General features: G+C 39.3%; 2 protein-coding genes across 2 annotated transcripts; one reads left to right on the plus strand and one right to left on the minus strand.

Annotated features, from left to right (window-relative positions):
- The first annotated feature begins 7,469 nt into the window (after positions 1 to 7,469).
- Positions 7,470 to 18,374, plus strand: LOC110054006 (uncharacterized). Its single transcript, XM_020760337.2, has 12 exons — positions 7,470 to 7,685; positions 8,225 to 9,088; positions 9,880 to 10,008; positions 11,261 to 11,308; positions 11,770 to 11,952; positions 12,538 to 12,630; positions 13,436 to 13,566; positions 14,079 to 14,348; positions 14,806 to 14,866; positions 15,416 to 15,541; positions 15,755 to 15,811; positions 16,646 to 18,374. Exons 1-12 carry the CDS (start codon positions 7,485 to 7,487, stop codon positions 16,754 to 16,756), a joined length of 2,274 nt encoding a protein of 757 aa, XP_020615996.1. The 5' UTR covers positions 7,470 to 7,484; the 3' UTR covers positions 16,757 to 18,374.
- Positions 18,375 to 22,164: 3,790 nt separating this feature from the next.
- LOC110053985 (retinoic acid receptor RXR-alpha-like) lies at positions 22,165 to 27,463 on the minus strand. Its single transcript, XM_020760311.2, has 3 exons — positions 26,934 to 27,463; positions 24,908 to 25,468; positions 22,165 to 23,348 (listed from the first exon to the last, which is right to left on the minus strand). The coding sequence occupies exons 1-3, from the start codon at positions 27,178 to 27,180 to the stop codon at positions 23,095 to 23,097; spliced, it is 1,062 nt and encodes a 353-aa protein (XP_020615970.2). The 5' UTR covers positions 27,181 to 27,463; the 3' UTR covers positions 22,165 to 23,094.
- Between the last annotated feature and the right edge of the window lie 274 nt (positions 27,464 to 27,737).

Genomic DNA, 27,737 nt, shown 5'->3' on the forward strand with positions numbered 1-27,737 from the left:
ATATATCTTTCTTTATTAGCTTCGTCAATAAATTTGGCGCTTCTCACAAATGACAGTTATTGTTGTTTGCGGCCTTTGTTATCAAAAGTGAGCTGCCTTGAAATTTTTAATTAAAAATGAGCAACACATTTTGCTGCTCATTTCGCTCCGTAGAAACCATTAGGGTTGTGTACAAAAGTGTATTTAATCGATCGCCAAAGGTTCTTGAGTTAGACCAATACCGTATCATAATTAATCTCCAAGACAGGTAAATAATATCGACTGATTATTTCAGATGACCGGTTTCAATAACTTAGCAAGAATGGTCTCTTTGTAAGCTAAACAATGGAATAAGACAGTGAACCTACATTCTCAACTTAGCATTTATTTCAATGGAGACAAGCCAGAAAGAGAACTTGGTCATACTGACACGAGCAGACTTGTTTTTAAAACGTTTTCACACCTCGCCATCGATGCGTCGTCATGCATGAAGTTGATGCATACAAGGACAGATTTTAAGTGACACACCACGATTTGACACTACTTTGAGAAATAACAGTTAATGTAAGTCTTGGAACGCGCAGATAAATGAATCACTGCGTTAAATAGTAGGGAGTTTAAGAAAACCACGACGGTCACGGCAACGGGAACGTCACTAAACAAAAGGTTTAATGAGCAGAACAATGGCTGTGCACGTGCGTTATAATTCTTGGTACATTTCTTTGCTGTCCTCTGCAAAACAACAACGTGAAATGACCAAATTCTGCGTTGTCTGGAGAACGTGAACGACAACGGCTAATTTTTTAAATTTATATTCCGAATTTAACACTGTGTTCCATATTCAGTTTCCAGGTAATTTTGACAGTGAGAGGCAAACTAAATGACTTTAGGGTATCGCGAGATTCGTAGGTAAAATATAAGTTCATTTTTTAACCGACGTTGTCCTTTGCGTCGCCGTCGTGGTTTCTTAAGCTCCCTACTATCAACAGAATGTGCCGCAGCATTACTATCTTTTAGATACCCTGGTTTTATTACTAAGCGCACATCGATGCATAACGTGGCGGGTGAATTTACGTGCGCAGTAAGAACGGTTCGGTGACCCCTATTTTTCTTTTGATGGATCATTTTCTCTACCGATTTAACTTCTACGTTTAGCGAGAAAATGAAGGAAATCTATCGATTACAAGTTTGAATTTTTGCAAAATCGTCAACGAATTCCGTATCTGTGCGGCGGTTTCTAATGCCTCTTGAAGGTTTAAGGGCCTGTCCAAGAGGTAAATGTTTGGCGACCAAACGTCATCAAACATTGCTTGCTGACCAAACATGCTGATGTTGAAGTGAGTGGCCAAACGGTTAAAACAGATTTGATCAAACACAGATCAAACTATGGATACAAGCCGCTGAGCAAGCGTGGTAGGCATGCGCGCGCCAAACATGTTTGATACGGCTGTCCAAACGAACAAAACACCGCCCATCAAACACGAGAACAAAAGAAATGTTTTAAGTTGTTTGATCGAATGTTTGATGGCCTTCAAATTTTATCAAACACGACCAAACACGATCAAACACAGTCAAACACAATCAAACACGATAAAACAAAATCAAACAGAATCCAGCAAGGTGGCCAAACAGTAAAACGTTTGGTCACCTAACAATGTTTAATAGTGTTTGGTCGCTAAACATTTCCCGTTTGGACAGCCCTTTAAGTAAAGGCGTTGACAGCATTTGGAATTATTAACGCAACGGATTCACTTTTGAAAAATATTACTAGGATAGTTTGTCTCCTCTGATTCATCTTTGATATTTTAAGCTAAAAACCCTGGACACCATGCTGATTTACAGGCGCCATTTCAATTTTTCAAAATCAGACTAGTTTTGCACACACTTTATCTCTGAAACGAGGTCCGTGACCCCATTATTTTTCCATTTCTGAAACGAAAAATTCATTATCTGTCCGGCGCAGCAGAAGCTTGAGGGAAATCTATCGAGTAGAACATTTTCGCGCGAATGTCCCTGACATTATCACATACCGATATGTCTGAAAACTCTTCAAAAGATTTAAAGATCAAAATAATTATAAGACCTAGTGAAAACCTTTTGACCATTCATATTTCTCTTTAAGACAATATACTTTCCATGCCTTCAATACCCTCTTAACGAGAAAAATATTGATACCTCTGTAATCCGTATGTTGAGATAATGTGTCTTCAGTGAGGTGTCCAAAGAATTTCTGACGTTTCACTGAAATGCTGTGCTCGATATATCTTTCTTTATTAGCTTCGTCAATAAATTTGGCGCTTCTCACAAATGACAGTTATTGTTAATTGCGGTCTTTGCTATCAAAAGTGAGCTGCCTTGAAATTTTTAATTAAAAATGAGCAACACATTTTGCTGCTCATTTCGCTCCGTAGAAACCATTAGGGTTGTGCGCAAAAGTGTATAAAATCGATCCCCAAAGGTTCTTGAGTTAGACCAATACTGTATCATAATTAATCTCCAAGACAGGTAAATAATATTGACTGCTTATTTCGGATGACCGGTTTCAATAACTTAGCAAGCATGGTCTCCTTGTAAGGTAAACGATGGAATAAAACAGTGAACCTACATTCTCCATTTAGCATTTATTTCAATGGAGACAAGCCGGAAAGAGAACTTGGTCATACTGACGAGAGGAGACTTGTTTTTAAAACGTTCCTGTAACTTTGAATACTCCTCTGCTGATACGTTCCCACGGTTATAGACCCAACTACCTGTAAAACAAAAATTGCATCCGGTCATAAGCCCCCGGAAATAAGCCCTCTTTAGGTTTACTTGTTTTGAATTCGTTTTAGTTTATTATGATGTTTTAAAACTCAGTGAAAAACAACAAGTGCAACTATAGCTCGTTTCGAAGCGTTTCTTTTTTTTTATTCCGGTTATAGGCTTCCTCGGAGATAAGTTCCTCCGTTTATCAGTCCATCTAAAAGCCCTTTAGAAGTTGTATAAGCCCAGGGGTTATAAGGGGCAGTTTACGGTATTAATTTTAAACACTGAATTTTTTTCGTGCATTTTTATTACGAATCGTTTATTTAAGTCTGTATTCATAATACCTATCTTTACATCTGACTATCAACAGGGTATACGTTTGTCCGATATTTCATACTTCTTATTACACGTTGATAACTGAATGGGTATCCGGTCGTTTCGCCAACGAGTCGTTTCGCCAACGTCTCGTTCGCCAACGTCTTAGGTCGATTCGCCAACGTCCTAAGTCACTTCGCCAACGTCCTACTAGTCAATTCGCCAACGTCTAAATAAAAGTTTAAAGTTTACCTTCACTAGTGTCTGTTGTCATTTATTTCATTCCCTTACCTAGAGTTATTTTCCATGCAAGAGACCTCTTCATCGTGATGATAACACCGGTTGGTTAACTGTTACGTTTTAGCGAGCGGGGGGTAGAAGCTAAATCAACCATCATTTTGGGCGATTTGACGATTAAATATGTCGACACCAGAAGAATGAAATCTAAAGGGAAAAATATGTTTCGTAAATGCTTCCCTGGTAGCTCTACGGAAGACATGGGCATCATATGGAAGGTAGTATGTATCAGGTGAATATCCGGCTTGGTTCCACATGAACTGATAACAACTGATTTAAAGAGAAATGGTTGCAGACCGATTTAATGAGATGTGGTATCATTATTAGCTTATTCAAGAGACTGGTCACATACCCTGGTATTCGATAATAAAAATGTTTAACAAAACGAGCTGCTTGTCGTTGTACACCTTAGATCTGGATGTCATGAATTTCCTTTTGCGTATGCGAATCACATACCCTGGTATTCGATAATAAATTCTATACCAAAAATCTGGATGTCATGAATTTCCTTTTGGGTATGTGAATCATATCCCACACAGATGGTCTCTTACTACAACAACATCAACAACAACAACAAATTTATTATGACTCGCATATTTACAATTTTACAGAAATATGTACACATTAAGGTAAAAAAAAAAGCTTGACAATAGTAACAGCGCGAACCCGCAGATATCCTGGGCTAATCTAGGCGGGCCATATCTATATTTATATTAGACCATTAATACATAAATAAGATTGTTATGCAACTACTTATAGAAGGATTTACAAAACCGTTTAAGACAAGTACATTTACACATTTTGATTGACACTAGGAGCTATGATTTACTATACTTTTGGGTCGAAATTAATCAGGAACTAAATTTAAGAACTTGAGTCAGGGTGTCGACTTCAACATAGTCATCCCTATCTGAAAGAGTCTCAAATAAAAATCTACGAATTTTTTCCCTAAAGATTGGTTTAGATAAATCTCTCCAGTCTGGAGGAATTCGATTCCAAAATATCGCTCCAGTTCTCGAAAATTTCCGACTAATAAATAATAATAAATAACAAGTTAGAGTTTTTCTTAAACTGTTCGGGGCAACGATGGAGGTTCTTTCTGATAAATCCGGCAGTAAAAGTAAATAAAGTAAAACTTTATTTAGCCGCCGGGTTAGCCTTCGTGATAATCCTAGTAACATATAACGAATATTAAACTTGATCGAGGTCCTTAAAGAGTTCCACCACTAAATATTTATTTTGTTTACGATGTTTATTTATGGTGCATTTCTCCTTTGCGCTGGACCTCCTTCGATTTTTTTCTCTTTGGACTCATTGAAGAACGCCGTCTGATTATTGACTTCATTAGGAGCGTAGGAAGCGTCCACACTACACCGGAGCAATTTAAAAACGCAACAATCACCGGTCGTATTATATATATTTTTTTTGCGGAAATCTCGGCCAGGCAAATCACGTGGTTCTCCTGATCCTATTGTGTTCGAAAAGGGCCGTTTTAAAATGTTCTGGTCCACACGAAAACTCAAAGCCGTCGTTTTCAAATTCCTCCGGTTTGAAGAGCGTTTTCGAAAAGCTCCGTTTTCGTGATGGAAAGGTTTAATGAGCAAAACAATGGCTGTGTAAACGTGTTCAGTAAACCTTTGTACACTTCATAGCTGTCCTCTGCAAAATGACCGCAAACGCCAACGACGACGAGTAGAACTGCTAATTTTTCCTGTTTCCATTTAGAATTGAACGCCGTCATTACATGTTTAGCCTAAGCGACGTTTTAGAGCCATGGGCATCCTGGAAAAATTCAATTTTACAAGGCGTTGTCCTCGGCGTCGCCGTCGTCGTTGTTAAGATCCCTATATTTGCATCTCGGATGCTGGAAGGTCGATACACATGTTTAACGTGGGGTCTGTCACCGTAAGTGGCTGCTTTGTGCTTTGCTCAGGTTTTATCCCAAGAACAATCGAACGCAAATGAGAGTATCATGTAAAAACCGTAAAAAATCACATAAATTTCAGCTCTTTGCCCGGGTTCTTTTTAATTCAGCAATTAAGTTGTCGAGCGTTTCGGTAGGAAGTTTTTCCCTGCTGCTGAAACAATGTCGTTTACGTTAATTCGCCGATGCAATACCTTTTCATCTTCCCCATTACTACACGGCAATCGTTTGCATCTTCTTCTTCAGTATAGCTTAAGGCTTTGAACACTTAAGGCCATCGTCATCCATAACGTCCTTGAACATGGCGAGTTGATACTCGGGACTTTCCCGCTCCAAACCAAGTAATTATTACTGTATTTCTCTTTCCACTAGCTCCCAGTTCTCGATGATCTCACCAATTAATTAACCTCAAATCTAAATATTAATGTAGCAGAGACAATGATATCTGGTGGAATAACATCGAAAATTGTGATGATTTGAGGCGGCGAGGCACCGGAAGTTGTTTTCGCTCGTAGGCATTCGTAGACGGTAGACGTTGCCGACGAATATGAACTACCCTTTCGCTGCAACGCGTAATATTAGATGAAAGAGAGAACTTTAAACGAACGTCATCAATCAAGGCTTAATCTGGCTACTGTAACTCAAGATACACGAGGTGAACGCGTATTTTAATATATAACTGTTTGTATAGCATAAATTACAAAGCCGTGACAAAACATAAGCGTGCATGTAAAGAATGTTTGGCAAATTAGCATGTTATAGTCTTAAATTAAGGTATGTCCGCCATTTTGCACAATCAAACCCAACCGGTGTCAGAAACTCGTTCGTCCTGTTTGGCTATAACGTCAGTGCTTTCTCATTGGCTCACAACCAAGCCTTTTGTCTTTTCGCTTTATAAGTGCGACACCACCCGGATGGTTGGGCGGCCAGTTAACTCCACCGCAATATCCACATCTCTCTTATTTCCCCCAATATCCCCTCACAGCCTGCATATCATTAATCCCCCACATATACCTACATCTCATTGATCCTCCACATATACCTATATCTACATCTCATTAATCCCCCAGATACACCTACATCTCATTAATCCCCCACATATACCTACATCTCATTAATCCCCCAGGCATATTCCTACATCTCATTAATCCCCCACATATATTCCTACACAGTATACATCTCAGTAATCCCCCACATATACCTATACAGCTTACATCTCCTTTATCCCCCACATATACCTACACAGCCCACATCTAATAAATCCCCCACATATACCTACACAGTGTACATCTCATTGATTCCCCACATATACCTACACACCATACAGCTCATTAATCCCCTACATATACCACAGCCTACATTTTATTAATCCCCCACATATACCTACACAGCCTACATCTCATTAATCCCCCACATATATTCCTACACAGTATACATCTCAGTAATCCCCCACATATACCTATACAGCTTACATCTCCTTTATCCCCCACATATACCTACACAGCCCACATCTAATTAATCCCCCACATATACCTACACAGCCTACATCTCATTAATCTCCTACATATACCTACACAGCGTACATCTCATTAATTCCCCACATATACGTATAAACCATACATCTCATTAACCCCCTACATATACCACAGCCTACATTTTATTAATTCCCTGCATATACCTACACAGCCTACATCTCATTAATCCCCCACATATACCTATACAGCTTAAATCTCCTTTATCCCCCACATATACCAACACAGCTTTCATCGCATTAATTCCCAACATGTACCTACACAGTCCACATCTCATAAATCCCTCAAAGTTACCTTCACAGTTTGCATTTCATTAAATTGTTTCTAGAGTCATTACTCATTATATTCAGTGGTTATCAACTCATGTAGAACCAAGTAGTCTTAAGATATCTTGGAACAAGTAAATTGACTATTGTTATTCAAATTATCCGTTCACTTGCCGTGCGTTCAGCCGTTCGAGCGGATACCGTGAGGAAAGTTTTCGCGTGAGAGGTCACACATTTGCCGATGCATTTTTGTAGTTGGATTGGCAGAGTTCTTCTTTTAACGACGCTTTTAGAGTTGAGAAAGTAAAATTGGCGATGTACTTACTTCTTTCTTACGTGACGCGTGATTGGTGAAAAAAATTCTCCGTGATGCGTAAAGCGGCGCGGTTGGCGGTTGGCGTTGTGTAAGCCCGCGCGCAATACAGAATGCGGTTTTCCGAAAAAAGCGCGCAATCCAAGATGGACGCGATGGATGGGGACAGAGGTTCCCCTTTCAAGCTTGTACCTCAAAGTATGATCGCCAATGTCATGGCCGTGTGCCCAGACGTCGATCCTAAGGATGTAGCCAAGGATCTGATCATCACGGGAAGTGCAACAAGGACAATCAACAGAATTCTGGATGGTCAGGTAAGTAAAACATTTGTTCCATCTTCGTGATTCACTGCCATCGATCTCATCGATGCAATCAAGACCCGAGAGAGCTGCAGAAATCGAGTATATATGGCCTTTTGCAGAATATTTACTGATCACGGGCTAAAAGTCACTGATCAGTACGTCATTGTACATGATACAAAATGAAAGGTACTATTTTTTGCATGATTCCTACTTTGGACGAGGGAAAGAGCGCTGAAACCAATGGATTTGATATTTTAAAAAGTTATTGGGGAAGGGGAACTTGATCTCATTAATCCTACCAGGGGTGATTTGCCATCATTTTCTAAGGGACTGTTTCAAATCCCCCTATCTGCCCCATTGAGTAGTGCTTTATGACGACAATAAGTTAATTATTGATTTCATTCATTTGATCAGCAACTTTTTAATTCTGACTTATCAAAAATATATCTCAATCAATTAAAATGGAACTGTTCACTGGCCATTGGTGCCATTTATTCATGTATTTAGTTTTTGTTGTGGAAATTTGAAGTGACCTGATTTTGTGTTTTCAGTTCCCTGCAATAGTCAGTGTTGATGTTGACGTTCAAAGCACATCATTGGAAACCCCATGTCAGGATGCAACTGAGTCCTTAAACTTCAAGAATCCATCAACTTCTGTTAATAGAATGAATTCATCGCAAAGTAATAAGAATGACTGTAGTGACACTGATGTATATTCTGATACAGATGATGATGACGGCATCATAATTGTCCAAGAAGAGAGAAGAAGTTTATTCAGTGCTTTGAAGAGTAGAATGAATAAGAAAGAACCTGGGAAAAGATGCTCAATTCAATCAAAACCTCCCAATGCGATCGCTGTTGAGGAAACATCTGATCGTCTAGGGGGACAATGTACAAAAACTGATTCAAAGAACAAGCGAACAAGTGCTATTGTTGATCTGTCTTTCTCAGATGATGAAAGTCAAGATGACTGCCAGTTCAAGCTAAACAGTCTAATACAATCGTGTGTTACTAAAACACAAACAACCAGCCAGGATGAATGTGTTTTAGTTGAAACACAAAAACAACAAAGCATAAAGGCAGGTCCTTCACACAAGAACACGATTGCTAGAAAGAAGTGCTCTGAAATACTTGACAGAAAACTGATGGAATTATCTCCATCTAAGCATGACACTGACAGCTGTGAAGACAGTGATGACCTTCCTTGTGTTTTACCATCATCTTTGTATTCAGGCAGTGAAAGGAATGGCCATTCTTGTAAATCTCTGCCCAGTTCATGTACAGACAATTACAAAAGTAGTGACTCAAGTGCACAAGAAAGCATCAATATGGACTCTCGGCATGGTTCTGAAATCCCAGCAAAGAGAAAGAAAAGGTCAGCAGAGGAAATAACAAGACACAGAAATGAAACTCTTGTAAGTATAGCCTTCATGATTAAAAACTGGATCATTGGATAATGCAATTTACGAGTTTTCATTGGCTTAACCATCATGGTATATGAGTCATTATACAATTGTGGTAAGCGTAGGCATAATTTTTGGGGCCATTTTTACTTAGAACTATTTTATTTTGGTTTTCTATATTTTGGGGCATTTGTAATAAAACAATTATTCCACTCGCTCTTGTTGGATATGAAAGGATTTCAGTAGCCAACTCGGTTCTGCACACCTCATTGGCTATCAATCATCTCATATCCAAAACAATCTCGTGGACTTATGATGGTTAATTATCATGCTCATTAGCTAAATCTTGCCAGGCATCCAAACTAATTGCAAAAAGAAATAGCAGCCATTAATAAAAGGATATGAAAGTTACTACTGACAATGTAATTTATGTTGTACGTAATTTTCATATTACTTATTGTAAAGAAAGATTTATTGCTGCAGCAGTTTCTGAGAGGGGCAGGGTAAAGCCAGTTGAAAGTTATTACATGGAAAATATGAAGCTAACTGGAATTTCTAGAGAGGTGGGTTGAGGGCTCCAACCTAATTAACCTTTGAGAGGGCTGTGGGTATGTTTTTTAGAACAACACAGTCTATTTTACAAGTCATTATACTGGGAATGGCAGGTCTCATAGCTTAGTCTAAGTGGGGTGCCTACAAATGCTTGTTATTCCTCACGACTTAATTAGTTTCCTTACTGCACTCATATAGCAATCTGCATCACAGTGAACAGTTTTCCTAAAGCTTCAAGATATTGTTTTCAGCTGAAGAAACAAGCAAAAGAACGTGAAAGGCAAGAAAAGAAAGAAGCAAGAGCGAAAGAACAACAAGCCAGAGCTCAAGCTAGAGAAAAGATAAAAATGTCTAAAGATAAAGAAAAATTGCTGAAAAAGGTTTGTTTATTTATTTTATATTTCATTTTATTTTATTTGCCATACAAAAGATCTACATTCAAAGAAATTACAGTTATTAGTATGCAAAAGATAGACAGAAAAATGGCAAGGGAACATGAAAACCACAGGGCTTGTAAACTCGTACAAGATGACTAAAACTGTACATTACAGTGGAACCTCGATTTAACAAAGTCGCTGGGGACTGGCCAAATTTGTTTGTCAAGTCAAGGGTTCGTTATATCGAAAACCTTGATATAACGAATTTGAGGGAAACGACCAAAATGTTCATTATGTTGAGGTCATAGTTAATGATTGATTTGTAACACAGGTGACTTCTGTCACGCAATTCAATGCAATTTTCATCACCCAGAAGTGCCCCGTTTTGAGATGCAATTCATTAAGAATGGTGGCTTTCAGTATCAATTATTTTCACTTTTGAGCAGATGTGCAGCTTTTGTTTACAAAAGAGCGACACTTTCAGAGTAGGAATTTTAAAATGTTGCAACATAGAGGTTATACAGAAAATTGTCTATGTAAACAAGGAAACATTGTAATTTGTTATATCGAGGTAGATTTTATGTTTGGGCTTCCAGATTATGTTCGTTATATCGAAGAATTTGTTATATCAAGGTTCATTATATCGAGGTTCTATTCTATACATTATACTGTAACTGGCCGGGACATAAAATATTGTTCGTTATATCCAGGACTTCATTAAATAGAGGTTCATTAAATTGAGGTTCCACTGTAATATTAATAGTAAAAGACGTATTGACAAGCCATATTTGTACGCTTAAATGAGAAATGTAAGTGAAAAAGGGAACAATTGATATGCTTTAAGGACTGTCACACAATGTGTAGCATAGCCCATCAATGACACTACCAACAAGCTTCAGGTTGTGAGCTGTCTTTTCTTGATCTTACTGCTGGTGTTGTTGTGTTATCATTCTGGTGAATTGAACACAACATTGTCTTATACAATATCTTCAATAATATCTTCAATATCTAGTTCTGTTTACCACCTGGTTTAAACTGACAAAAATTATCTCTGTCAGTAAATTTAGACCCTTACAGTGAATAGAACATACTTTTAATCACCTTATGATGTGTACAGCATATTAAACAGGTGTGACTGGTTACTTAGGGTTCAATAACTCTTTGGCTGATTCTCATTTGTTGTGTTGATGTATATACATGTTACAGATTTAGGTTGTTAAAATTACACATTTATTGCTACTCTCTCTTGGTTTAGGCAGAGAGTATGAATCAGAAAAACAATCGATTGGATGGCTGTATCAAGGTAAAGGGCAGTTTAATCTAAGAACCAGCCCATGTTTTCTCGACCATAGGAAGTGGGTGTTCCACCTTAGAGCCTCTCTAATCTAAATTGTGTAGAAAGACAGAAAATTTGCTCATGTTTCTTTAATAATTGGAAACAGGCACGGGTCTAGAGTAAATGGTTGCCATTTCCGAAACAACGGGTGCTGAAAGTGCGAGCTTCTAGAAGGGTTGGGGGTCATGGTCTGCAGGAAATGTTTGGATTTAATTCTCCTTTGGCGAGTTTCAAAGGTCATGCTAAAAAATCTGACCGATCTCCATAAAATTGTGGAAACTGGTATGGATCTGTGCCTGAGAAACTTTGTCTTCATTAATTACTATTTTTGTCATTTTTGTTATTATGGCAGTGTTTTTGTCATTGTTGTAGTTGTTGATCCCATTTTTTTGTCATACATAATTTCCTCGTTAAATTTTTCTTTAAAGCAAATGGTGGTCTGCATTGATCCTGGAATTTTGACCAATGGCCAAGTACCAGAGGACAATATCCTCCTTCAAAAGCTGGAGTCACTAGGGGCAAGCCATAAGACACAATCGCAGCTGATTCCTGGCGTCATCACATGGCAGAGAGCTTGTGTCCAGCATGATGTGCAAGGAGAGACACTTCAGGTACAGTTACATGCAGGCCCTAGTGAAAAAGGTTATGTTACAGGACAAAAGTTGTTCTTGGTTGGGGGGGCTGCGATTTGGCTTGTCTCTGACAAGGCGACAAAACTAGTAATTAACGGTGAAAATGGAAAAACGAAACTGGTGGAAAGGTGGAACTATTTGGAATCACAGGAAATAATGTCGCAAGCGTGAGAAAACATTTTACTATTGGAAAACGCGGGAAAACAAGTGAGCGCCGCGGGGAGTATCGGAGAACTTTGTGGGGTAACCATGCAACCAGTAGCAAGCGCGGGAAAACATGCAACCAGCGACAAACTTGGGAAAACAAACGAACAGCGCCTCAGGGAGTACGGGAGATCTTTGTGTGGTAACCACGCAACCAATAGCAAGCGCGGGAAAACATGCAACCAGCGGCAAGCGCGGGAGTTTTAAATAAAAGACAACATAGTCACTCTGCCATGATTGGCTTGAGCTCATTTCACGTTTTTTTTTTTCTTGATGAATCTGAAAAAACCACGTATTTTTTTTGCAGTAGATAGCCATCAGAGAAGCATGCGTGATGGTTGAATCAATCTTCTTTTTCAGATCTCCACTAAAACTACCTTTACCGACGAGCAACATGCAGTACTTCGTTTGTCGGCGATCAAGTTTGTTGAACTGGTTTTTCAATTTCGTGAGGTGAGATAAAATGTCACTTTTGTCTGAATGAAGACTTTTTTTCCCGAGATGTCCTTCCGTTTAGAGCTATTTCGTATTTGTGGGCACTTATGAATTTTCGCGATGTTTCATGCTGTTCCTAGTCCTCAGCAGTTTCACAACTCCGTAACTCCGTCTCCGTGCATAACATGTACAGGAGGGCACTATATTTAATAACTGAGTCCGCGTTTTTTCCAACAGAAGCGTTGCTTAGTAACAGGACATATACCGATAACAACAAGCTGACGTCACGACTATCGCCCTTCTGACGCTTTTTGCCAACCTCGTTCCCGGGGACCTTTCTCGCCCTGGGAACGCGGTTGGCGTTTTGTGCTTGGACAGAAAAATTCGAGTCCTTATACAAAGAGTACCCAAATCTGTCGAGTCGCTTGTTCGACCCTCTGTGGTATTAACTGCTACAATGTTTTGCCGTTGCTCTGACTTCTACAGCCGACCTTCCCAGCAAAAACCCTTTTCTCTGACAATGTTGAAGTCAAATCCCAGCATAGAACTGCGAGACATCGATTTAATCAGTTACACACCTTTCCATAATTGTGGCTTCCTTCGCTGCTGTTCGGAACATTCATTCCTCTAACCGATTGCCATACGTTTGTTTTAATCAAAGACCTGAAGCCTCCAAGTACTTGAGGGCACATCAAGGGAACTTTCCCCAGTTGATCATTTTCGTTATTATCACCTGTTATTTTAACAGTACAACGCTATTGTAAGAGGCAATTAGTTATTGTATCTCGTTTTACACCTTTTCCTGATTTCTTTTTTGTTTCAGGAAATGCAAAATCCTACCATCTCTGTTATCGCTGACGACGAAACGTTACTCGCGTTCTGTGAAAGAGCCCTGACTATTTACCCAGGAAAAATTATTACCATTGTTGTTCTTGGTCTTGAGAAGTATTTCAGGTGTGTTTCAATGTATGGCTCGTCATTTGGTTTTCTCTGATTGTTGTTATGCCAGTGCTTTCTATTTTCATTCGATGCATTTTTTCTTTCCTTTTCAACGGCCCCACCACGTGACCTGAAAATAACTGCCCGCAAATAATGGTCTGCTCATGCGTAGTACCGTCGAAATGTGTTTTGCTGCAAATAATGTTCTACTCATGCGCAACTGAAACCACACGGTCTTGTGTGAAAAAGCTGTCAGAGAGCGCTTCAAATTTGAAAAAAAACTTGGTGATCGAATGATAAAACAAGTATTGAACTCGGTTATCGCAAAATATCGTGACTTGTCAACGGTGAGCAGATCAGTGATTTGCCGAAGGCAAATTATTGATTGCTCAACCTCGTCCAATAATTGTTAATTGTCTGAAGTGCTACATGGAACATAACATTACACCGGTCTATATAGAAGTTAACCATTTATCACTGTTTTAATATTCCCTGTTTGATTCTAACATGAATTTTCTTCTCTGAAGAGATGTCAAGCTCACAGAAAAGCGTCAGTTTCGTAGCGCTGTCCTAGGCTCAAGTTCATCGGACACCGAAAATCTCAGCGGTAAAAGACGGAAGAAGTCTAACAAGGAGTCTGGGCCGAGTGTCATGGTGTCGAGGGTTGACATCGAAGAGGCGCTTGTAGCCCTACAGATCAAGAAACCGAAATGTCGAGTGCGCATGTGTGCAACAGAAGAGGAGTTTGCTGATCTGCTGACCATGTTTACAAAAGCTGTGGCTGAAGCACCTTACAAGTAAGAACCAAGTGCATTGGAATGTGCTTTTTTTAGTCTGGTAACTTTGAGTGGCCGTGGCTCTTGTAACCTTGGGTTCCAAGAATTTTTCCGGTTTAGTTGCGAGAGCGTGTTTAATTTTGATAGAATAAAAAAAAACAAAAACAAAAAAAACAAAAAAAACAATATTCAAAGACACTCATTTCAGCCACTTCCACCCCATTATGAAAATGTTTCGTAAACGCATTTTTTTGCCTGTGACGTTCTGTAGGCAACATTTATACCTGACAGTCACAAAAAATTACATGTAAAACCATAATTTAACTCAATGACATACTGCGATTACAAAACAGTTATTTTAATCTGGATACCAAATGCTGAATAATTCTCAGCACTGAGTGAAGATACAATAGAATAGATACAACTGCGAGGTTACTAGGGATAATGAACATGTTTTCCACTTTTTTTCTGTTAACAGGAAGAAACAACCGGAATCGTTTAGTTTCTGTGTTGAAGGCGGAGAAAAAGGATCTGTGAAGGTACTACGGGCTGCCATAAACTTACAAATTCTGTTTACTGTTGTTGAAAAATATCTTACTACCATAATCTTTGGAAGAATTTGTTTCAAAGTTTCATGGTTATTTCTTTGGATGACAAGACAGGCAGTGATTCATTCTCTAATCAGAGGGGCGGGTTCGGAGAAGTAACAGCACTTTTCTCCTCAGTTCCGGTTCCTACTTTCAACTCTTGTTCTCACCTGCTCCCCTTGTCCCAAAATTGTTTTTTGTTGTTGTTGTTGTTGTTGTTGTTTTATTTTACATTATATATTTATTTATTTTCATTTCCGTGACCTGACATGTAACTGGAGTAAAAAAGAATTGCATGAACGAAAACTATACCTGGAAAAACAGGTAGAGTGCTTCCTGTCACGAATTCTGAAAATCAAAATCCTAGTTATCGTATCGCAGAAACGTACCTTTTTTTACTTTCTTCCTGTGTTTTTTGAATACCTATTCATGTCGTTAAACCTTACATTATTGTCAGACTGGAAAATCTTTCTTGTTCAAATCGTTTTCTCAAATTTCAAGGTATCAAAAGAAGGAGAGGGTTTGAAGAAGGTGTGGCAGCAGCATTTCCAGCAGTTCAGGAATGTGTCAGCTGAAATGGCAGCCGCCATAGTTGCTGTGTATCCCAGTCCACAGAGTCTTTTACAGGTAATCTAAGATTACTTTTAAGATCGGTATAAAAAATCTCTTCACTGATTCTTATATATTTTATTTTACTCAGCCTGGGGGAAGAGTCGTTTTAGTTACCTATTGCCTACTGCTTGTAGTACTGCGCACGGTTTATATAAGTAGACGAACGTGCGTGTAGTCGTATACATGTAGTTAGTACTGAAGCGTTGTCATTTTGGTTAATTTTTGTAGGCGTATAAGCGATGTGGCAGCAAACAAGAAGCTTCCAAACTTCTTCAGGACATCCTGGTAGGTAATCAGAGGGAAAAAAAAGTCTTGACTATTCATAACTCAATCTTCAGTTTGTTTTATATTATTTCATTATCATCCACAGTGCAGACGCTTTTCTGAAAACTCATTTTGATGTTATAAAGGCATTTTTCACGCCATATCACTCGACTAAGCCGGCCTCCTGAGAAGGCCAGTGATTAAAATCACCCACTCAGACTGCTTGATTACCTATTCTATTCGAGTTATAACGTTTTTGTTCAGCAAGTTTGCTGTGTTTCATCGGCCCGTGGTCTTTTCTTTACAGACGTTATCTCGATCATTACAGCAATTAGCTCGATCTAGACCTACCCTAGTGTCGATTTCAGTGACAGGCCACATTGTCGACTCTTCATCAAACGTCGTCGAACAGTAAATGCTAAAATGAAAGTCAACCCGAGCCAGCCACTAACAAAAACAACAACTTGGTTTCCGTCCGTGGTTATTAAGAGTCTGCGCTGTAGTCTGCGCTGTAACTCTCTTCTCCCAGCACGGCCTTTTTAAATTAAGTATTGATTGATTGACTGCTTGCTTGCTTGCTTGCTTGCTTGCTTGCTTGCTTGCTTGCTTGCTTGCTTGCTTGCTTGCTTGCTTGCTTGCTTGCTTGCTTGCTTGCTTGCTTGCTTGCTTGCTTGCTTGCTTGCTTGCTTGCTTGCTTGCTTGCTTGCTCTCTTGCTTGCTTGCTCGCTTGCTTGCTTGCTTGCTTGCTTTCTTTCTTTCTAACTCAATTTAAAAAAAAAAACTTAATAGGAAAGAAGTGGGAGGTACTCGCCGTTGCTTTTAAAAAGGGGGCTAAATTTTCTCATTTCTCTCAAGGTCCGTCGCGGCGCCGGGGTACTGGCCACTAGTCGGAGGATTGGACCCGAGCTTTCCCGACGAATTCATCTTCTTCACACGTGTGAAGATGGTGAACAGTCCATGAAGTAAACTGACTGTTTACCGTCTTCACGGAACTACGACTCAGCCAAGGAGCTTGGTAGCTTGCAACAAAATCCAAGTGAAGCTCGTGTGATTAATATTTCCCCGCATGGGTCGGTTAGTGCAAACAAGGTTTAGCTCAATCCGGGCCGGGGGAGTGAAAAAAAAAAAATTGTTGTAATGAGAGAACAAGTTCCATTCTTGGCCGAACATTGACTTGGTCTTTAATGTGAGTTCGTGACCAGATTGAATCACGCAACTTTATCTCGTAAGCGGACGTGACAGCTTGCAATGTCAATAGAAAAGAACTTTTTTCAGAACAATAAGGTACTTGTAGCCTGCAGCGCGGCCATGTTTTTTTGAACGGAATGCTCGACAGATCAGGTTTTAGATGCCGCCATCTTGGATTATAATTGCATACTTGACCGTTAGAAGGTTGGGGTAGAATGTGCAGGCACTTGTTTCACTCCATTTTCAACACTAAGGAAACGAAAGTTCCTTTTCCAATGAAAACACAATGTAAACCCATGTCGCGCACTCATTTGTGTCCTGTGTGATTCAGGGCGGGAATGCCATAATGATGACGTAGCACTACACAGATCCTTGTCGTCTCTCTGATTGGTTGTTACTTGCGCGCGAAAATTCAAAACGAGGCAACAGCCAATCACAGACACCACACGGATCTCTGTAGAGCAAGACAAAATCTTCTCATGGAAGATGCAGATCAGGAAACGAGTACGGGCGCTCGGGTTTCTTTTCAGGCCCCTCCAACATTACGCCGGGGCGCAAGTGAGTTCAAAGTACTGAACGTGATATAGTGCACGGGTCACTTGGCAATTTATGTGCGTTGGCTTTTGGGCTGGCGTTACATATCTTCGCTACACAGTGCTGACCGGCCCCAAGAAGGGCGAAACAGCTGTCCACTGTTGCGATCCTACTTTATCGGTTCTTGTCATGTTGGTGTCTGGAAACGTTTTTCACGTAGTATCGGCCTTGCAGTCTATTGCTTGTCTTCAAAAAAAAAAAGGCGGCGTTTGCAAATTCCTCCGGTTTGAAGAACCTTTTCGTAAAGCTCCGTTTTCGTGACGGATTAGTGTGGACGGTAGGCCAGACCGTAGAAATAAAGCTGCGTTTTTAAAATTATCTGGCCTGGTTTGGACGGGGCCTCAGTCAACAGTTTGGTTTGTTGTGATTATCTTGATTTCTTTTTGCGCCAGGTATTTATATATCTCGTTGCACGCTTTTTTTTGTTTTTGCCAACAGCTATTACATGTTACGGGTTGATTTGGTCGAAAAGGTACCAGATAATTATCTAGTAGCTAGGCCATGTAATGTTTGTATTTATTGACAGTTGACAATCGATTTGGGATTTGTATTTATTATTATTATTATTATTATTATTATTATTATTATTATTGTTGTTGTTGTTGTTGTTGTTATTATCATATGAATACGCATCGTTCGTAACTTACAGCTCGTTTTGTTTGAAAGAAATCTGTAGAGACGAAGGAACATTACAAATTGAAATTATAAGACTACAGTAAACAAATATTTATGAAAGAGAATTGATTTTGGGTAAGTTTACTTTATATTTTGTAAATAAAATTATATTTTTAACAGAACCTGAGATGTAGTGCTGGCTGTGTTATTGGTACATTTTATCCTGGCATCCGTATTCTAGACCGCAAGGTAGTAAAGTCACTAAGGAGAAGCGTCTTTATAATCAAATCGGCCGGTTTGACAGTCTCTAGTGTCTTCTGTTAAATCTATCAATTACCCCAAAGGTTGACCTGCAACATAAGCTTCTAAATACTCAACGTTTTTCCATGTGAAACTGTTCCCTCCGGCGCTCGATTACCATTCTCTTTGGTGAGCACTCCCCGGAAAATGCACGCTAATACCCCTGAAGGGGTTTGCCAATGCAATGATGCTTAATGTCGCCACAGCTAATTAAGCCGCTGAAACTAAAAAATAATATGTTATTGAAATGATTCTTCACGTAATTACAGTTAACAAACAAGCCACTGTAATTAAGAGCTATGCTACTCTAATGATTCTTGACGTAATTAAAGCTAACGAACAAGCCGCTCTAATTAAAAGATTTGTTATTGAAATGATTCTTCACGTAATTACAGCTAACAAACAAGCTGCTGTAATTAAAAGGTATTGTTATTGAACTGATTCTTGACGAAATTGCAGTTAACAAACAAGCCGCTGTAATTAACAGGTATTGTTATTGTAATGATTCTTGACGTAATTACAGCTAACAAACAAGCCGCTGTAATTATAATTAAGAGGTATGTTATTGAAATGATTCTTAACGTAATTACAGCTAACAAACAAGCTGCTGTAATTAACAGCTATGTTATTGAAAAGATTCTTGACGTAATTACAGCTAACAAACAAGCTGCTGTAATTAACAGTTGTTATATGAAATGATTCTTGACGTAATTACAGCTAACAAATAAGCCGCTTTGATTAAAAGGTATTGCTATTGAAATGATTCTTGACGTAATTACGGTTAACAAACAAGCTGCTGCAATTAACAGGTATTGTTATTGTAATGATTCTTGACGTAATTACAGCTAACAAACAAGCCGCTGTAATTATAATTAAGAGGTATGTTATTGAAATGATTCTTAACGTAATTACAGCTAACAAACAAGCTGCTGTAATTAACAGCTTTGCTATTGAAAAGATTCTTGACGTAATTACAGCTAACAAACAAGCTGCTGTAATTAACAGTTGTTATTGAAATGATTCTTGACGTAATTACAGCTAACAAATAAGCCGCTTTGATTAAAAGGTATTGCTATTGAAATGATTCTTGACGTAATTACGGTTAACAAACAAGCTGCTGCAATTAACAGGTATTGTTATTGTAATGATTCTTAACGTAATTACAGCTAACAAACAAGCTGCTGTAACTAACAGCTATGTTACTGAAATGATTCTTGACGTAATTACAGCAAACAAACAAGCTGCTGTAATTAAGAGTTGCTATTGAAATGATTCTTGACGTAATTACAGCTAACAAACAAGCCGCTGTAATTAAAAGGTATGTTATTGTAATGATTCTTGACGTAATTACAGCTAACAAACAAGCTGCTGTAATTAACAGCTTTTTTATTGTAATGATTCTTGACGTAATTACAGCTAACAAACAAGCCGCTGTAATTATAATTAAGAGGTATGTTATTGAAATGATTTCTTAACGTAATTACAGCTAACAAACAAGCTGCTGTAATTAACGGCTATGTTATTGAAATGATTCTTGACGTAATTAAAGCAAACAAACTAGCTGCTGTAATTAAGAGTTGCTATTGAAATGATTCTTGACGTAATTACAGCTAACAAAACAAGCCGCTGTAATAAAAAGGTATTGTTATTGTAATGATTTCTTGACGTCATTACAGCTGATAAACAAGCCGCTGTAATTAATGCCGCGTCCATATTACGCCAGAAAAAGTTAAAAACGTTGCGATCAACGGTCATTTTAGATTAGGGAGTTTAAGAAAACACGACGGCGACGCCAAGGACATCGTCGGTTAAAAAATGAACTTATATTTTAGCTAGGAATCTCGCGATACCCTAGAGTCATTAGTGTGTTTCTCACTGTCAAAACTATCTGGAAACTGAATATGGAACACAGCTGGAATATAAATTTAAAAAACTTAGCCGTCGTCGTTCATGTTCTGAAGACAACGCAGAATTTGGTCATTTCACGTTATTGTTTTGTAGAGGACGGTAAAGAAATGTACCAAGAATTATAACGCCAGCTGTAACGTACGTGCACAGCCATTGTTGTGCTCGTTAAACCTTTTCAGTGTTTAGCGACGTTCCCGTTGCCCTTGCCAACGTCGTTTTCTTAAACTCACCGTTGGTATTTGAGGAAAACTTGGGCGGGGAAATCACGGGATTTTCGTGACGTTATCGTTTTCGAAAGCAATCGTAAAGATTCTCAACCTTACCTAATGCAAGTCCCAAACACACTGTAGAATGAAATTGTTGGTTTGTTACTTGGTTTCGTTCTAATTAAACAGCCACCCTCGGGAAAATGGATAGTGGCCGCTTAAAAGGGGCTGGCCGCTAACAGAGGTAAAAACAATAGAAAAAACTTCATCGGGACTTTGATTCAGTGGCCGCCTAATAGGGGTGGCCGTTTAATAGGTGGCCGCTTAATAGGGTTCGACTGTAGTAGGTTTTGGTGGACATGAACCTAGTCGCACAATATCAGTTCAACGTCGACGAAACGAACCTTCCTGAGGTCTCCTGACCATGTACATTAATAGCAGTAGATCTTGGAATAAAATTGTACTAAAAAAATAATCAAATATTACGAACGTCCAAATTCTTTTTATACGCTTAAGTTTACATACCCTCTATCCAGAATATGGCAGAAACTGGGAGATCAAAAGAGCGTTAAATCTTTGCCTTGGATTAAACTACCGAAAAACTCCGGGACAGCACATGCATAGCCCGCAACCAGGAAATCTCCTTTTCGATCTTACTTTGCACTCGAAGAATGACCCCTCGTGGGGTGGGGTGGGGTTGCGGCACTCTAAAACGTTTTATTGGGGGCTTCTTCTCGAGGTTTGACCCCTTGCCCTGTTATATACCGCTTTTGGCAGCAAAGGTAACCCTTCTTCCATAAAAAAAATGGTCCCCCTAAAAAACTTACCAAGAAAAGGTGCACCAGAAAATTTCTGCCCCAACAAAAAGCCCGAATCGCTAATTTCAAACCTCCAAATCAAAAGATCTTATTAGCCTGTACGAGATACTTTGAAAGCCCCTCTAAGATATCAAATAATAGTTATTCCTGCCCTGTTCTACACTTTAACTACTGAAAACCCTTCCATTTTATATACAGTCGAAGCTCTCTACAACGGCGACATTGGGGACAGAGGAAAGTGGCCACTGTAGACAGGTGGTCCTTATGGGGAGGTAGGAGTGTTCTTTTCGAGGAAACAACATCTATATTTTTTCAAAATAATGCTTCTTTCAGCCTATAAATTCGGGACACAATCAAAGTAACTAGATAGAAACAGAGAGCAACTACGCGCAGTATGGATCAAGTTTGGTAACCATTCTCCAGTAAAAAATGTGGTTTTGTATTCACCGTTCGTCAGTAATTGATTAACTGGCCGTTGTCAGGAGGTTAACGCGATTTAGTAATCGTTGCCGTTGTGGAGAGGTGATCGTTGTAGAGAGGTTAAAAAAAGAGTGAATGTATGGACTTTCCGCCGGGTCCAAAGAAGTGGCTGTCGTAAACGAAATGAGGTGGCCGTTAGTGGAGGTTCAACTGTACCTCCCCCCCCCCCCCCCTTTTGGTTTAGTGAGGGAAGCACACTCCATCCCCCTGAAAGAATGGCTCATGCAGGCACAGGCAAGTAGCAGACAAAGCCAGCTGAGCAAGCTTTTCTAAACTTTTTTTTTATTTGATACAAGGAGTCGTTTTACCATAAAATCTATATTTATATTCATGAACAGTTTTCATAATATTAACATCTGTATTTACCATATATTCCTACACTATATCATAATTTTTTATAAAGTTCTTAACCAGTTCACAACAGCAACCCACCTCAATTTCTTGGCTAAACCTCTCAGAAGTACAACCAGGCTAAACTTAAACTAAACCTAAACTTTAACTTTAAAATGTCTAGAAGGTTATTGAATGCTATTCTATATTTTTGTGCTTCCTAAACCTTTGCTGCAAATTTGGGAATTTAGTTGTAACCAAGCTTATAGGGCACATATTTTTGTCACCATGATTTGCAAAAATGATAATACATTTACTAACAATTAAATCACCCTGGGTGCTAATTCACATAAAAACTGATTTTATAATTAATACATGAAATTGATTATTTTGGCACACATAACAAAACTAACAAATTGTGGATTAAAGCCATGGCTAGGGAGGTACCAGGTGCAAATGAGTAATGGTGTAGAGGAGGGGGGGGGGGGGGGGGAGGGTGAAAGAGTCGACATTAGAGGATCCCTAATTTTTTGTTTCATGGTCTTTCAGGATATTGTCTTTTCTGTGTCTCTTCTTCAGGTACCTCTCCTGGCCATGTAGGGAGACATACATGTGTATGTACCACTGGGTTCTATTTAATTTTGTCCAGAGTACAATAATTTATACTCTAACAGTAACATGTGCAAACACACTGTGAGAAGATTGAATGTACATGGTAAACACTATTAGATTTACCCTGTGAAACCAGAATTTTCTTCAGATTTACTTGGGTGAAAAACATGTTTATAAAAAAATGCGAGTATATACATTGTATCGTTGTACATTGTAGCCCTGCAGGGGTCGGCATGAGTAGTAAACTATGCTTCTAAAATCTTGCAGATTCAAACATTTCTTGCAGTAAAGTTGACATGGGAATTTCGCCCTCCAGCTTAGCTCGCACAAGTAAAAAATACTGGTAGCCCTTTGTGCATACATCGCGCAGAGCTGGCAGACGGAGAAGTAGCTTTGCAAATCGTCCAGAATGATCAGGGTATGTTGATTCCATATGCTCTTTAAGAGCTGCTAGAAATGACCCTTGTAGTGCACCAACAGCAATCTTGTCAGTGAGTCCTGGTGTCTCTGCGGAACAGTAATAATCGGCTTTCAAATTAGGATTGCAGAGTGGTCAAATCCCCGGGGAGGGGGGGGGAGGGGACTCTAATATAAAAAGGACAAGGGTGTTTGTTCTACCTTTTAGGGGTTACAAGGGGTGTGGATACCTCTTGGGGTGTTCAGTCTCAAAAGGTCCACTGCTGAAGGTTTCGCAGGACCTTTTAGGGTATCGAGCTGGAAAAATAAGGAACAATAGATCTTGGTACCTCTTAGGGGTTCTTTTCAAAATTTCTGACGAGCACCCCTGTCCTTGTTACATGGGAGTCCCTCCCCCTCCCCCCCCCCCCCCCCGATTAAATCAAACACTGTCGAGAAATCTCAACTGTGTCTGTCTATCATACTGTGGTCTGATGCCTTGCCATTAGGACAAAGAAGATGTACATGTGACAGTGAGTGAATGATGTAAATGTTCAGGGTCAGAGAAAGCAAAAAGTAAAACCAAAACCAATCGGAAGTCACTGGCACATGTTTTACCATGCTTTGCGTCAGCTACATGTACAGTCGAACCTCGATTATCCGGACTCATCGGGACCTCGGTAAATAGTCCGGATAATCGAGAGTCCGGATAATCGAAAGCATGTTTATTAATGAGATAGAAATGTAAACAAAAGGTATACAGCAAAGAAAACGTCATTTTAATTGTGAAATCTAGTCAGCCTGTATGTATTTACAAATAAAAAGTTTCTGTTCAGGTATTTACAAAGGTGTAAAATATTCAAGCATGTTTGTTTGCTTCAAAGACTTGTACATGTAGCTTGATCAGGGACTTTAATTTTAATCCTTCGCTTGTCTCGATGCTGTCAGTAAATTTTAGGATCTTGTCTTTGTTCTTCCGTATGTCAGAGATCTGCTGCTTGCTGATGCCAAATTCTTGAGCTAAATTTGTTCCTTTCTCTCCTTTATCCAAACGTGAAATAATTATCTGCTTATCTTTAATTGATAGAACGGCTCGCTTTCGCTTCGTAGATATGTTTTTGATTTGAGTTTATGATCGATTGCTTGTGTGTCTACATAACCCACGCGGAAGGAACTAATCAAGCATGAAATTCCCTTGGTAACAGAACAATTGAGCCAATCAGATATCAGCTGAACGTATCAGAATATTTCTTTGTCTCGTCGCACTGGCGAATTTTGAAAAGCGCACAGGATAATACGTTGTTTCAACAGTCCTCTGAAAGGATTGTTGGGCTTTTTTGCAACTTTGAGTTTTCAAGATCACAACTAATTAATATTCATGAAAAAATTGGGACCAGAGAAAAAAGTCCGGATAATCGAATAGTCCGGATAATCGAGGTCCGGATAATCGAGGTTCGACTGTAATTACTTTGAGTTTTGATTGGTTCATTGGATTAATTGCCTTGTCCTTTGCTATGTTTAGAGTGATTACCTTGGTTTTGATTTTATGACACTCCATTGAAAATTGTACTACTGCATAGAACATGATCTGAAATTAGTCTGAAATTAGCTTCTTTATTAAATTACTTTGCTTTTAGTTTGGCAACAAAAATATTAACGATTATCATTACCTGGGTCAGCTAAGAGAATGGTCTTTAAACAAGCAAACTCCACGTCATCCATAGCCAGTGGTCTAAGTCGATCCACTACATCTAGAATCATGTCAACAATTTCTTTGTTCAGCACACTGTAACAGTCTTCTCTCACTAGAAGGGTAGTGGTGTTCATGTAAACATGCTCCTTGTAAGGAATAGACCTGTAAATGAGTCGGAACACAATTAATTCCATGCCGCCTGCAGTCAACAAAGCAATCTGATCCTTTCCACAAAGTTGATCAAATCCTGGGACAAGTTTGGCCCACTCAACAATCAAGTACAGCTCTTTTGTGATTGCATTCGACAATCTTGTCAGTATTCCTTCTCTGCTCTCTGTAATAATAGCTTCTCTTGAGTTCTCAAGTGACTCGCCAGGAGGGATAATGCATGGACTGCTGTCCATTAGTTTTGTGATGAGCTCTGAGCAATATGTAATGTTGCGATCTTCATTTGAAGAAGTTTGAGTTTCTTGCTGACATTTCTGCTTTTTCAAAGGATAGAATGATCGTCCTCCACGCCTTTTTTCTTTTCTCACACCTGGAAAAAATGAAAACAGAATAAACCCTGACTAACAAATTATAGACTTAAAAGAGAGAACCTCTTCAAGTAGATCAACACTCATGCTGTCACCCACCAGGAATGGAAAAAGGTTTTATCAAAGAAGAAGCCCTTTTAACACTTCTCAAAACAATTTAGTTCTTTAAAAGAACATTTGAAGAGGAAATTTATTGTAAACTCTTGTTATACTGAAAATGAACTGCTAAAATCTGCATTATGTCCACTATTCTGCAAACCTGAAAAATTTCCCTACCATGTTACCCGGGGATCCTATAGAAGAACCAGATAAGAATCCCCTGGGACAGGGACTTTTTCATGAAACCCTTGCTCCACAGTGTAGGGGAATTCACCAATATTCCCTGGACTATGTCACAGGAATGGAGGAACAGTGAAACCTGGTTCTCATATGCTGTTGACATACCTGAGACACAGGAACAGCACGGCCTGGGACACCGTTACACCATATGTGAACATTTGTCACCGAATTATAATCTGTCCCAGGCATTGACCACCAGCTTTTCTGCAAAGTTGAGCTGAGTTCAACTTTGCATGCAAGTCGGCAGTTGGCAGCAGTTGTCTGTGATGAAATTATTTTTATGTGAACTTCATCTGTGGCAGTTGGCTACAAAATGTAAGGTGTAACAATTTTTCTCGCAATTCCTTACTTTCAAAATGGCAGATGGTAAAGAGGCCACGGGTGAGGTCATATGAGGTCAACCATATATTAATGGACAAAATAAGCAAGTACCAGGCAATACAAAAACATATCAAATACATAAAAATTCTGCCATGAACTTAAGACCAAGACTATTTAGAAAAATGCTCGATTTGATTTAACTGCACCCAGTACTTTCTCTGAGTTCTCATCTTCTCCTTCTTCTTTTTTCATCTTACAAGTGCAAGCAAGAGCGAGCAATGTTTACAGATGGAATGGTCGAAATTGCGCCAATTCAATTTGTATTTCACACCAATTTGGGCATGTCGGCAACTGATCGCAGATGCATCAGTGACCGACTAGCTATAGAACAGATCACCGAACGTTGTTAGTGGCAACCGGTGTCTATGATGCAGTATGTCAGCAGCATATGAGAACCAGCTAGCTTTAGTTTTATGAGGAAGTGCACTACAGCACTACAGCCCGTTACGTGGTAACACAACGTTTACAAGTCGCGTTACATATTCTAACATATCGATATTTTACCCAAACAAGATAAACATTTTCGAACCAGTACGATTTAGGCTCCTGGTGTGCTATTTGGGTTAGTGTGCCATTTTAAGCCTACTAAAAAAAGCCAGTTCACTAAGAAAACGGATTGACACGGCTAACAGTGCGCGCTAATGTTTTGTCACATGATGAAGCTCTTCCCCAAATTACTGCACGCTGATTCTTATCCCACAGACGGCTTCATCTACTGGTTCTAATCGTTTGAGTTTACGTAGATACCTTCTGCGACCATCCCTACTGTAAAGCACCTCTGTAGCCTGCAGAATTGACACTTAGCACGGGACTGTTTGTCAACAGGGCAATCTTCATTACCGCTACATTCGTACTTATCCAGTAGATCTTTTTGAACTGTCCGTTTGAAGAAACTCTTGCATCCCTCGCAAGTGTTTGCTCCATAATGGTAGCCAGAAGAACTGTCACTGCATACAGCACACCACTTCTCGTTTTCATCTTCTTTCTCTGTCATCTTCGCCCCGTTTTCCGCGCCTACAAATTTGTACTACTGTGCCCCCGGAAAATTAAAATCCTGGACGAAGCCATTTTGTTAATTGGTGCTAAACTGGCATTAAAAGTAGACCCAAACGTAACACGAGAACAACTTTTGAATTATGACGTAGTTGCTTATGTTTGAAGGCTGCCATAGACTTTGAATAACACTTCAAAAAGCCTGATTTTGGCTTCTGTAGCTCAAGAAATGAAAGCTCACATTACGCAACAGCGGCGACAACTTGCGGTGGCATGACAGTGCAGTGACGTCATTGCTTTTTTGTCACACAACGCCTAAACTTTTTGCCCCCCAAATATCTCAATGGGCCGGTGCATCATTTTTAGATGCTCTTGGGAGGTCTGCATATTCCCAAGAGTTTCTCACAACAATAGCTTATGCAAAATTTGGGGGGCAAACCGAGTGAATTATGGCAAATTGGAAAATTGAGAAAGGACGCCTCAAGTTGTGTGACGGCCATGGCAGCAACGAAGGTCATACTTTTGTCGACTTTGGTCGCCGTTCTCGGATTTTTGGCT

Source organism: Orbicella faveolata, unplaced genomic scaffold (genome assembly GCF_042242905.1).
Source record: "Orbicella faveolata isolate gen_17 unplaced genomic scaffold, um_ofav_v1 contig_2, whole genome shotgun sequence".
Lineage (NCBI taxonomy): Eukaryota > Metazoa > Cnidaria > Anthozoa > Scleractinia > Merulinidae > Orbicella > Orbicella faveolata.

Bases quoted from the DNA above. Each gene is read 5' to 3' on its own strand.
- LOC110054006 (XM_020760337.2), top strand. From the start codon at position 7,485: ATGCGGTTTTCCGAAAAAAGCGCGCAATCCAAGATGGACGCGATGGAT. The intron at 9,089-9,879 runs GTAAGTATAGCC...TATTGTTTTCAG, and splicing joins GACACAGAAATGAAACTCTT to CTGAAGAAACAAGCAAAAGA. The intron at 11,953-12,537 runs GTACAGTTACAT...CTTCTTTTTCAG, and splicing joins TGCAAGGAGAGACACTTCAG to ATCTCCACTAAAACTACCTT.
- LOC110053985 (XM_020760311.2), bottom strand. From the start codon at position 27,180: ATGACAGAGAAAGAAGATGAAAACGAGAAGTGGTGTGCTGTATGCAGT. The intron at 25,469-26,933 runs GTATCTACGTAA...CATTTTTTCCAG, and splicing joins AGTAGGGATGGTCGCAGAAG to GTGTGAGAAAAGAAAAAAGG. The intron at 23,349-24,907 runs GTAATGATAATC...ACTGTTCCGCAG, and splicing joins CATTCTCTTAGCTGACCCAG to AGACACCAGGACTCACTGAC.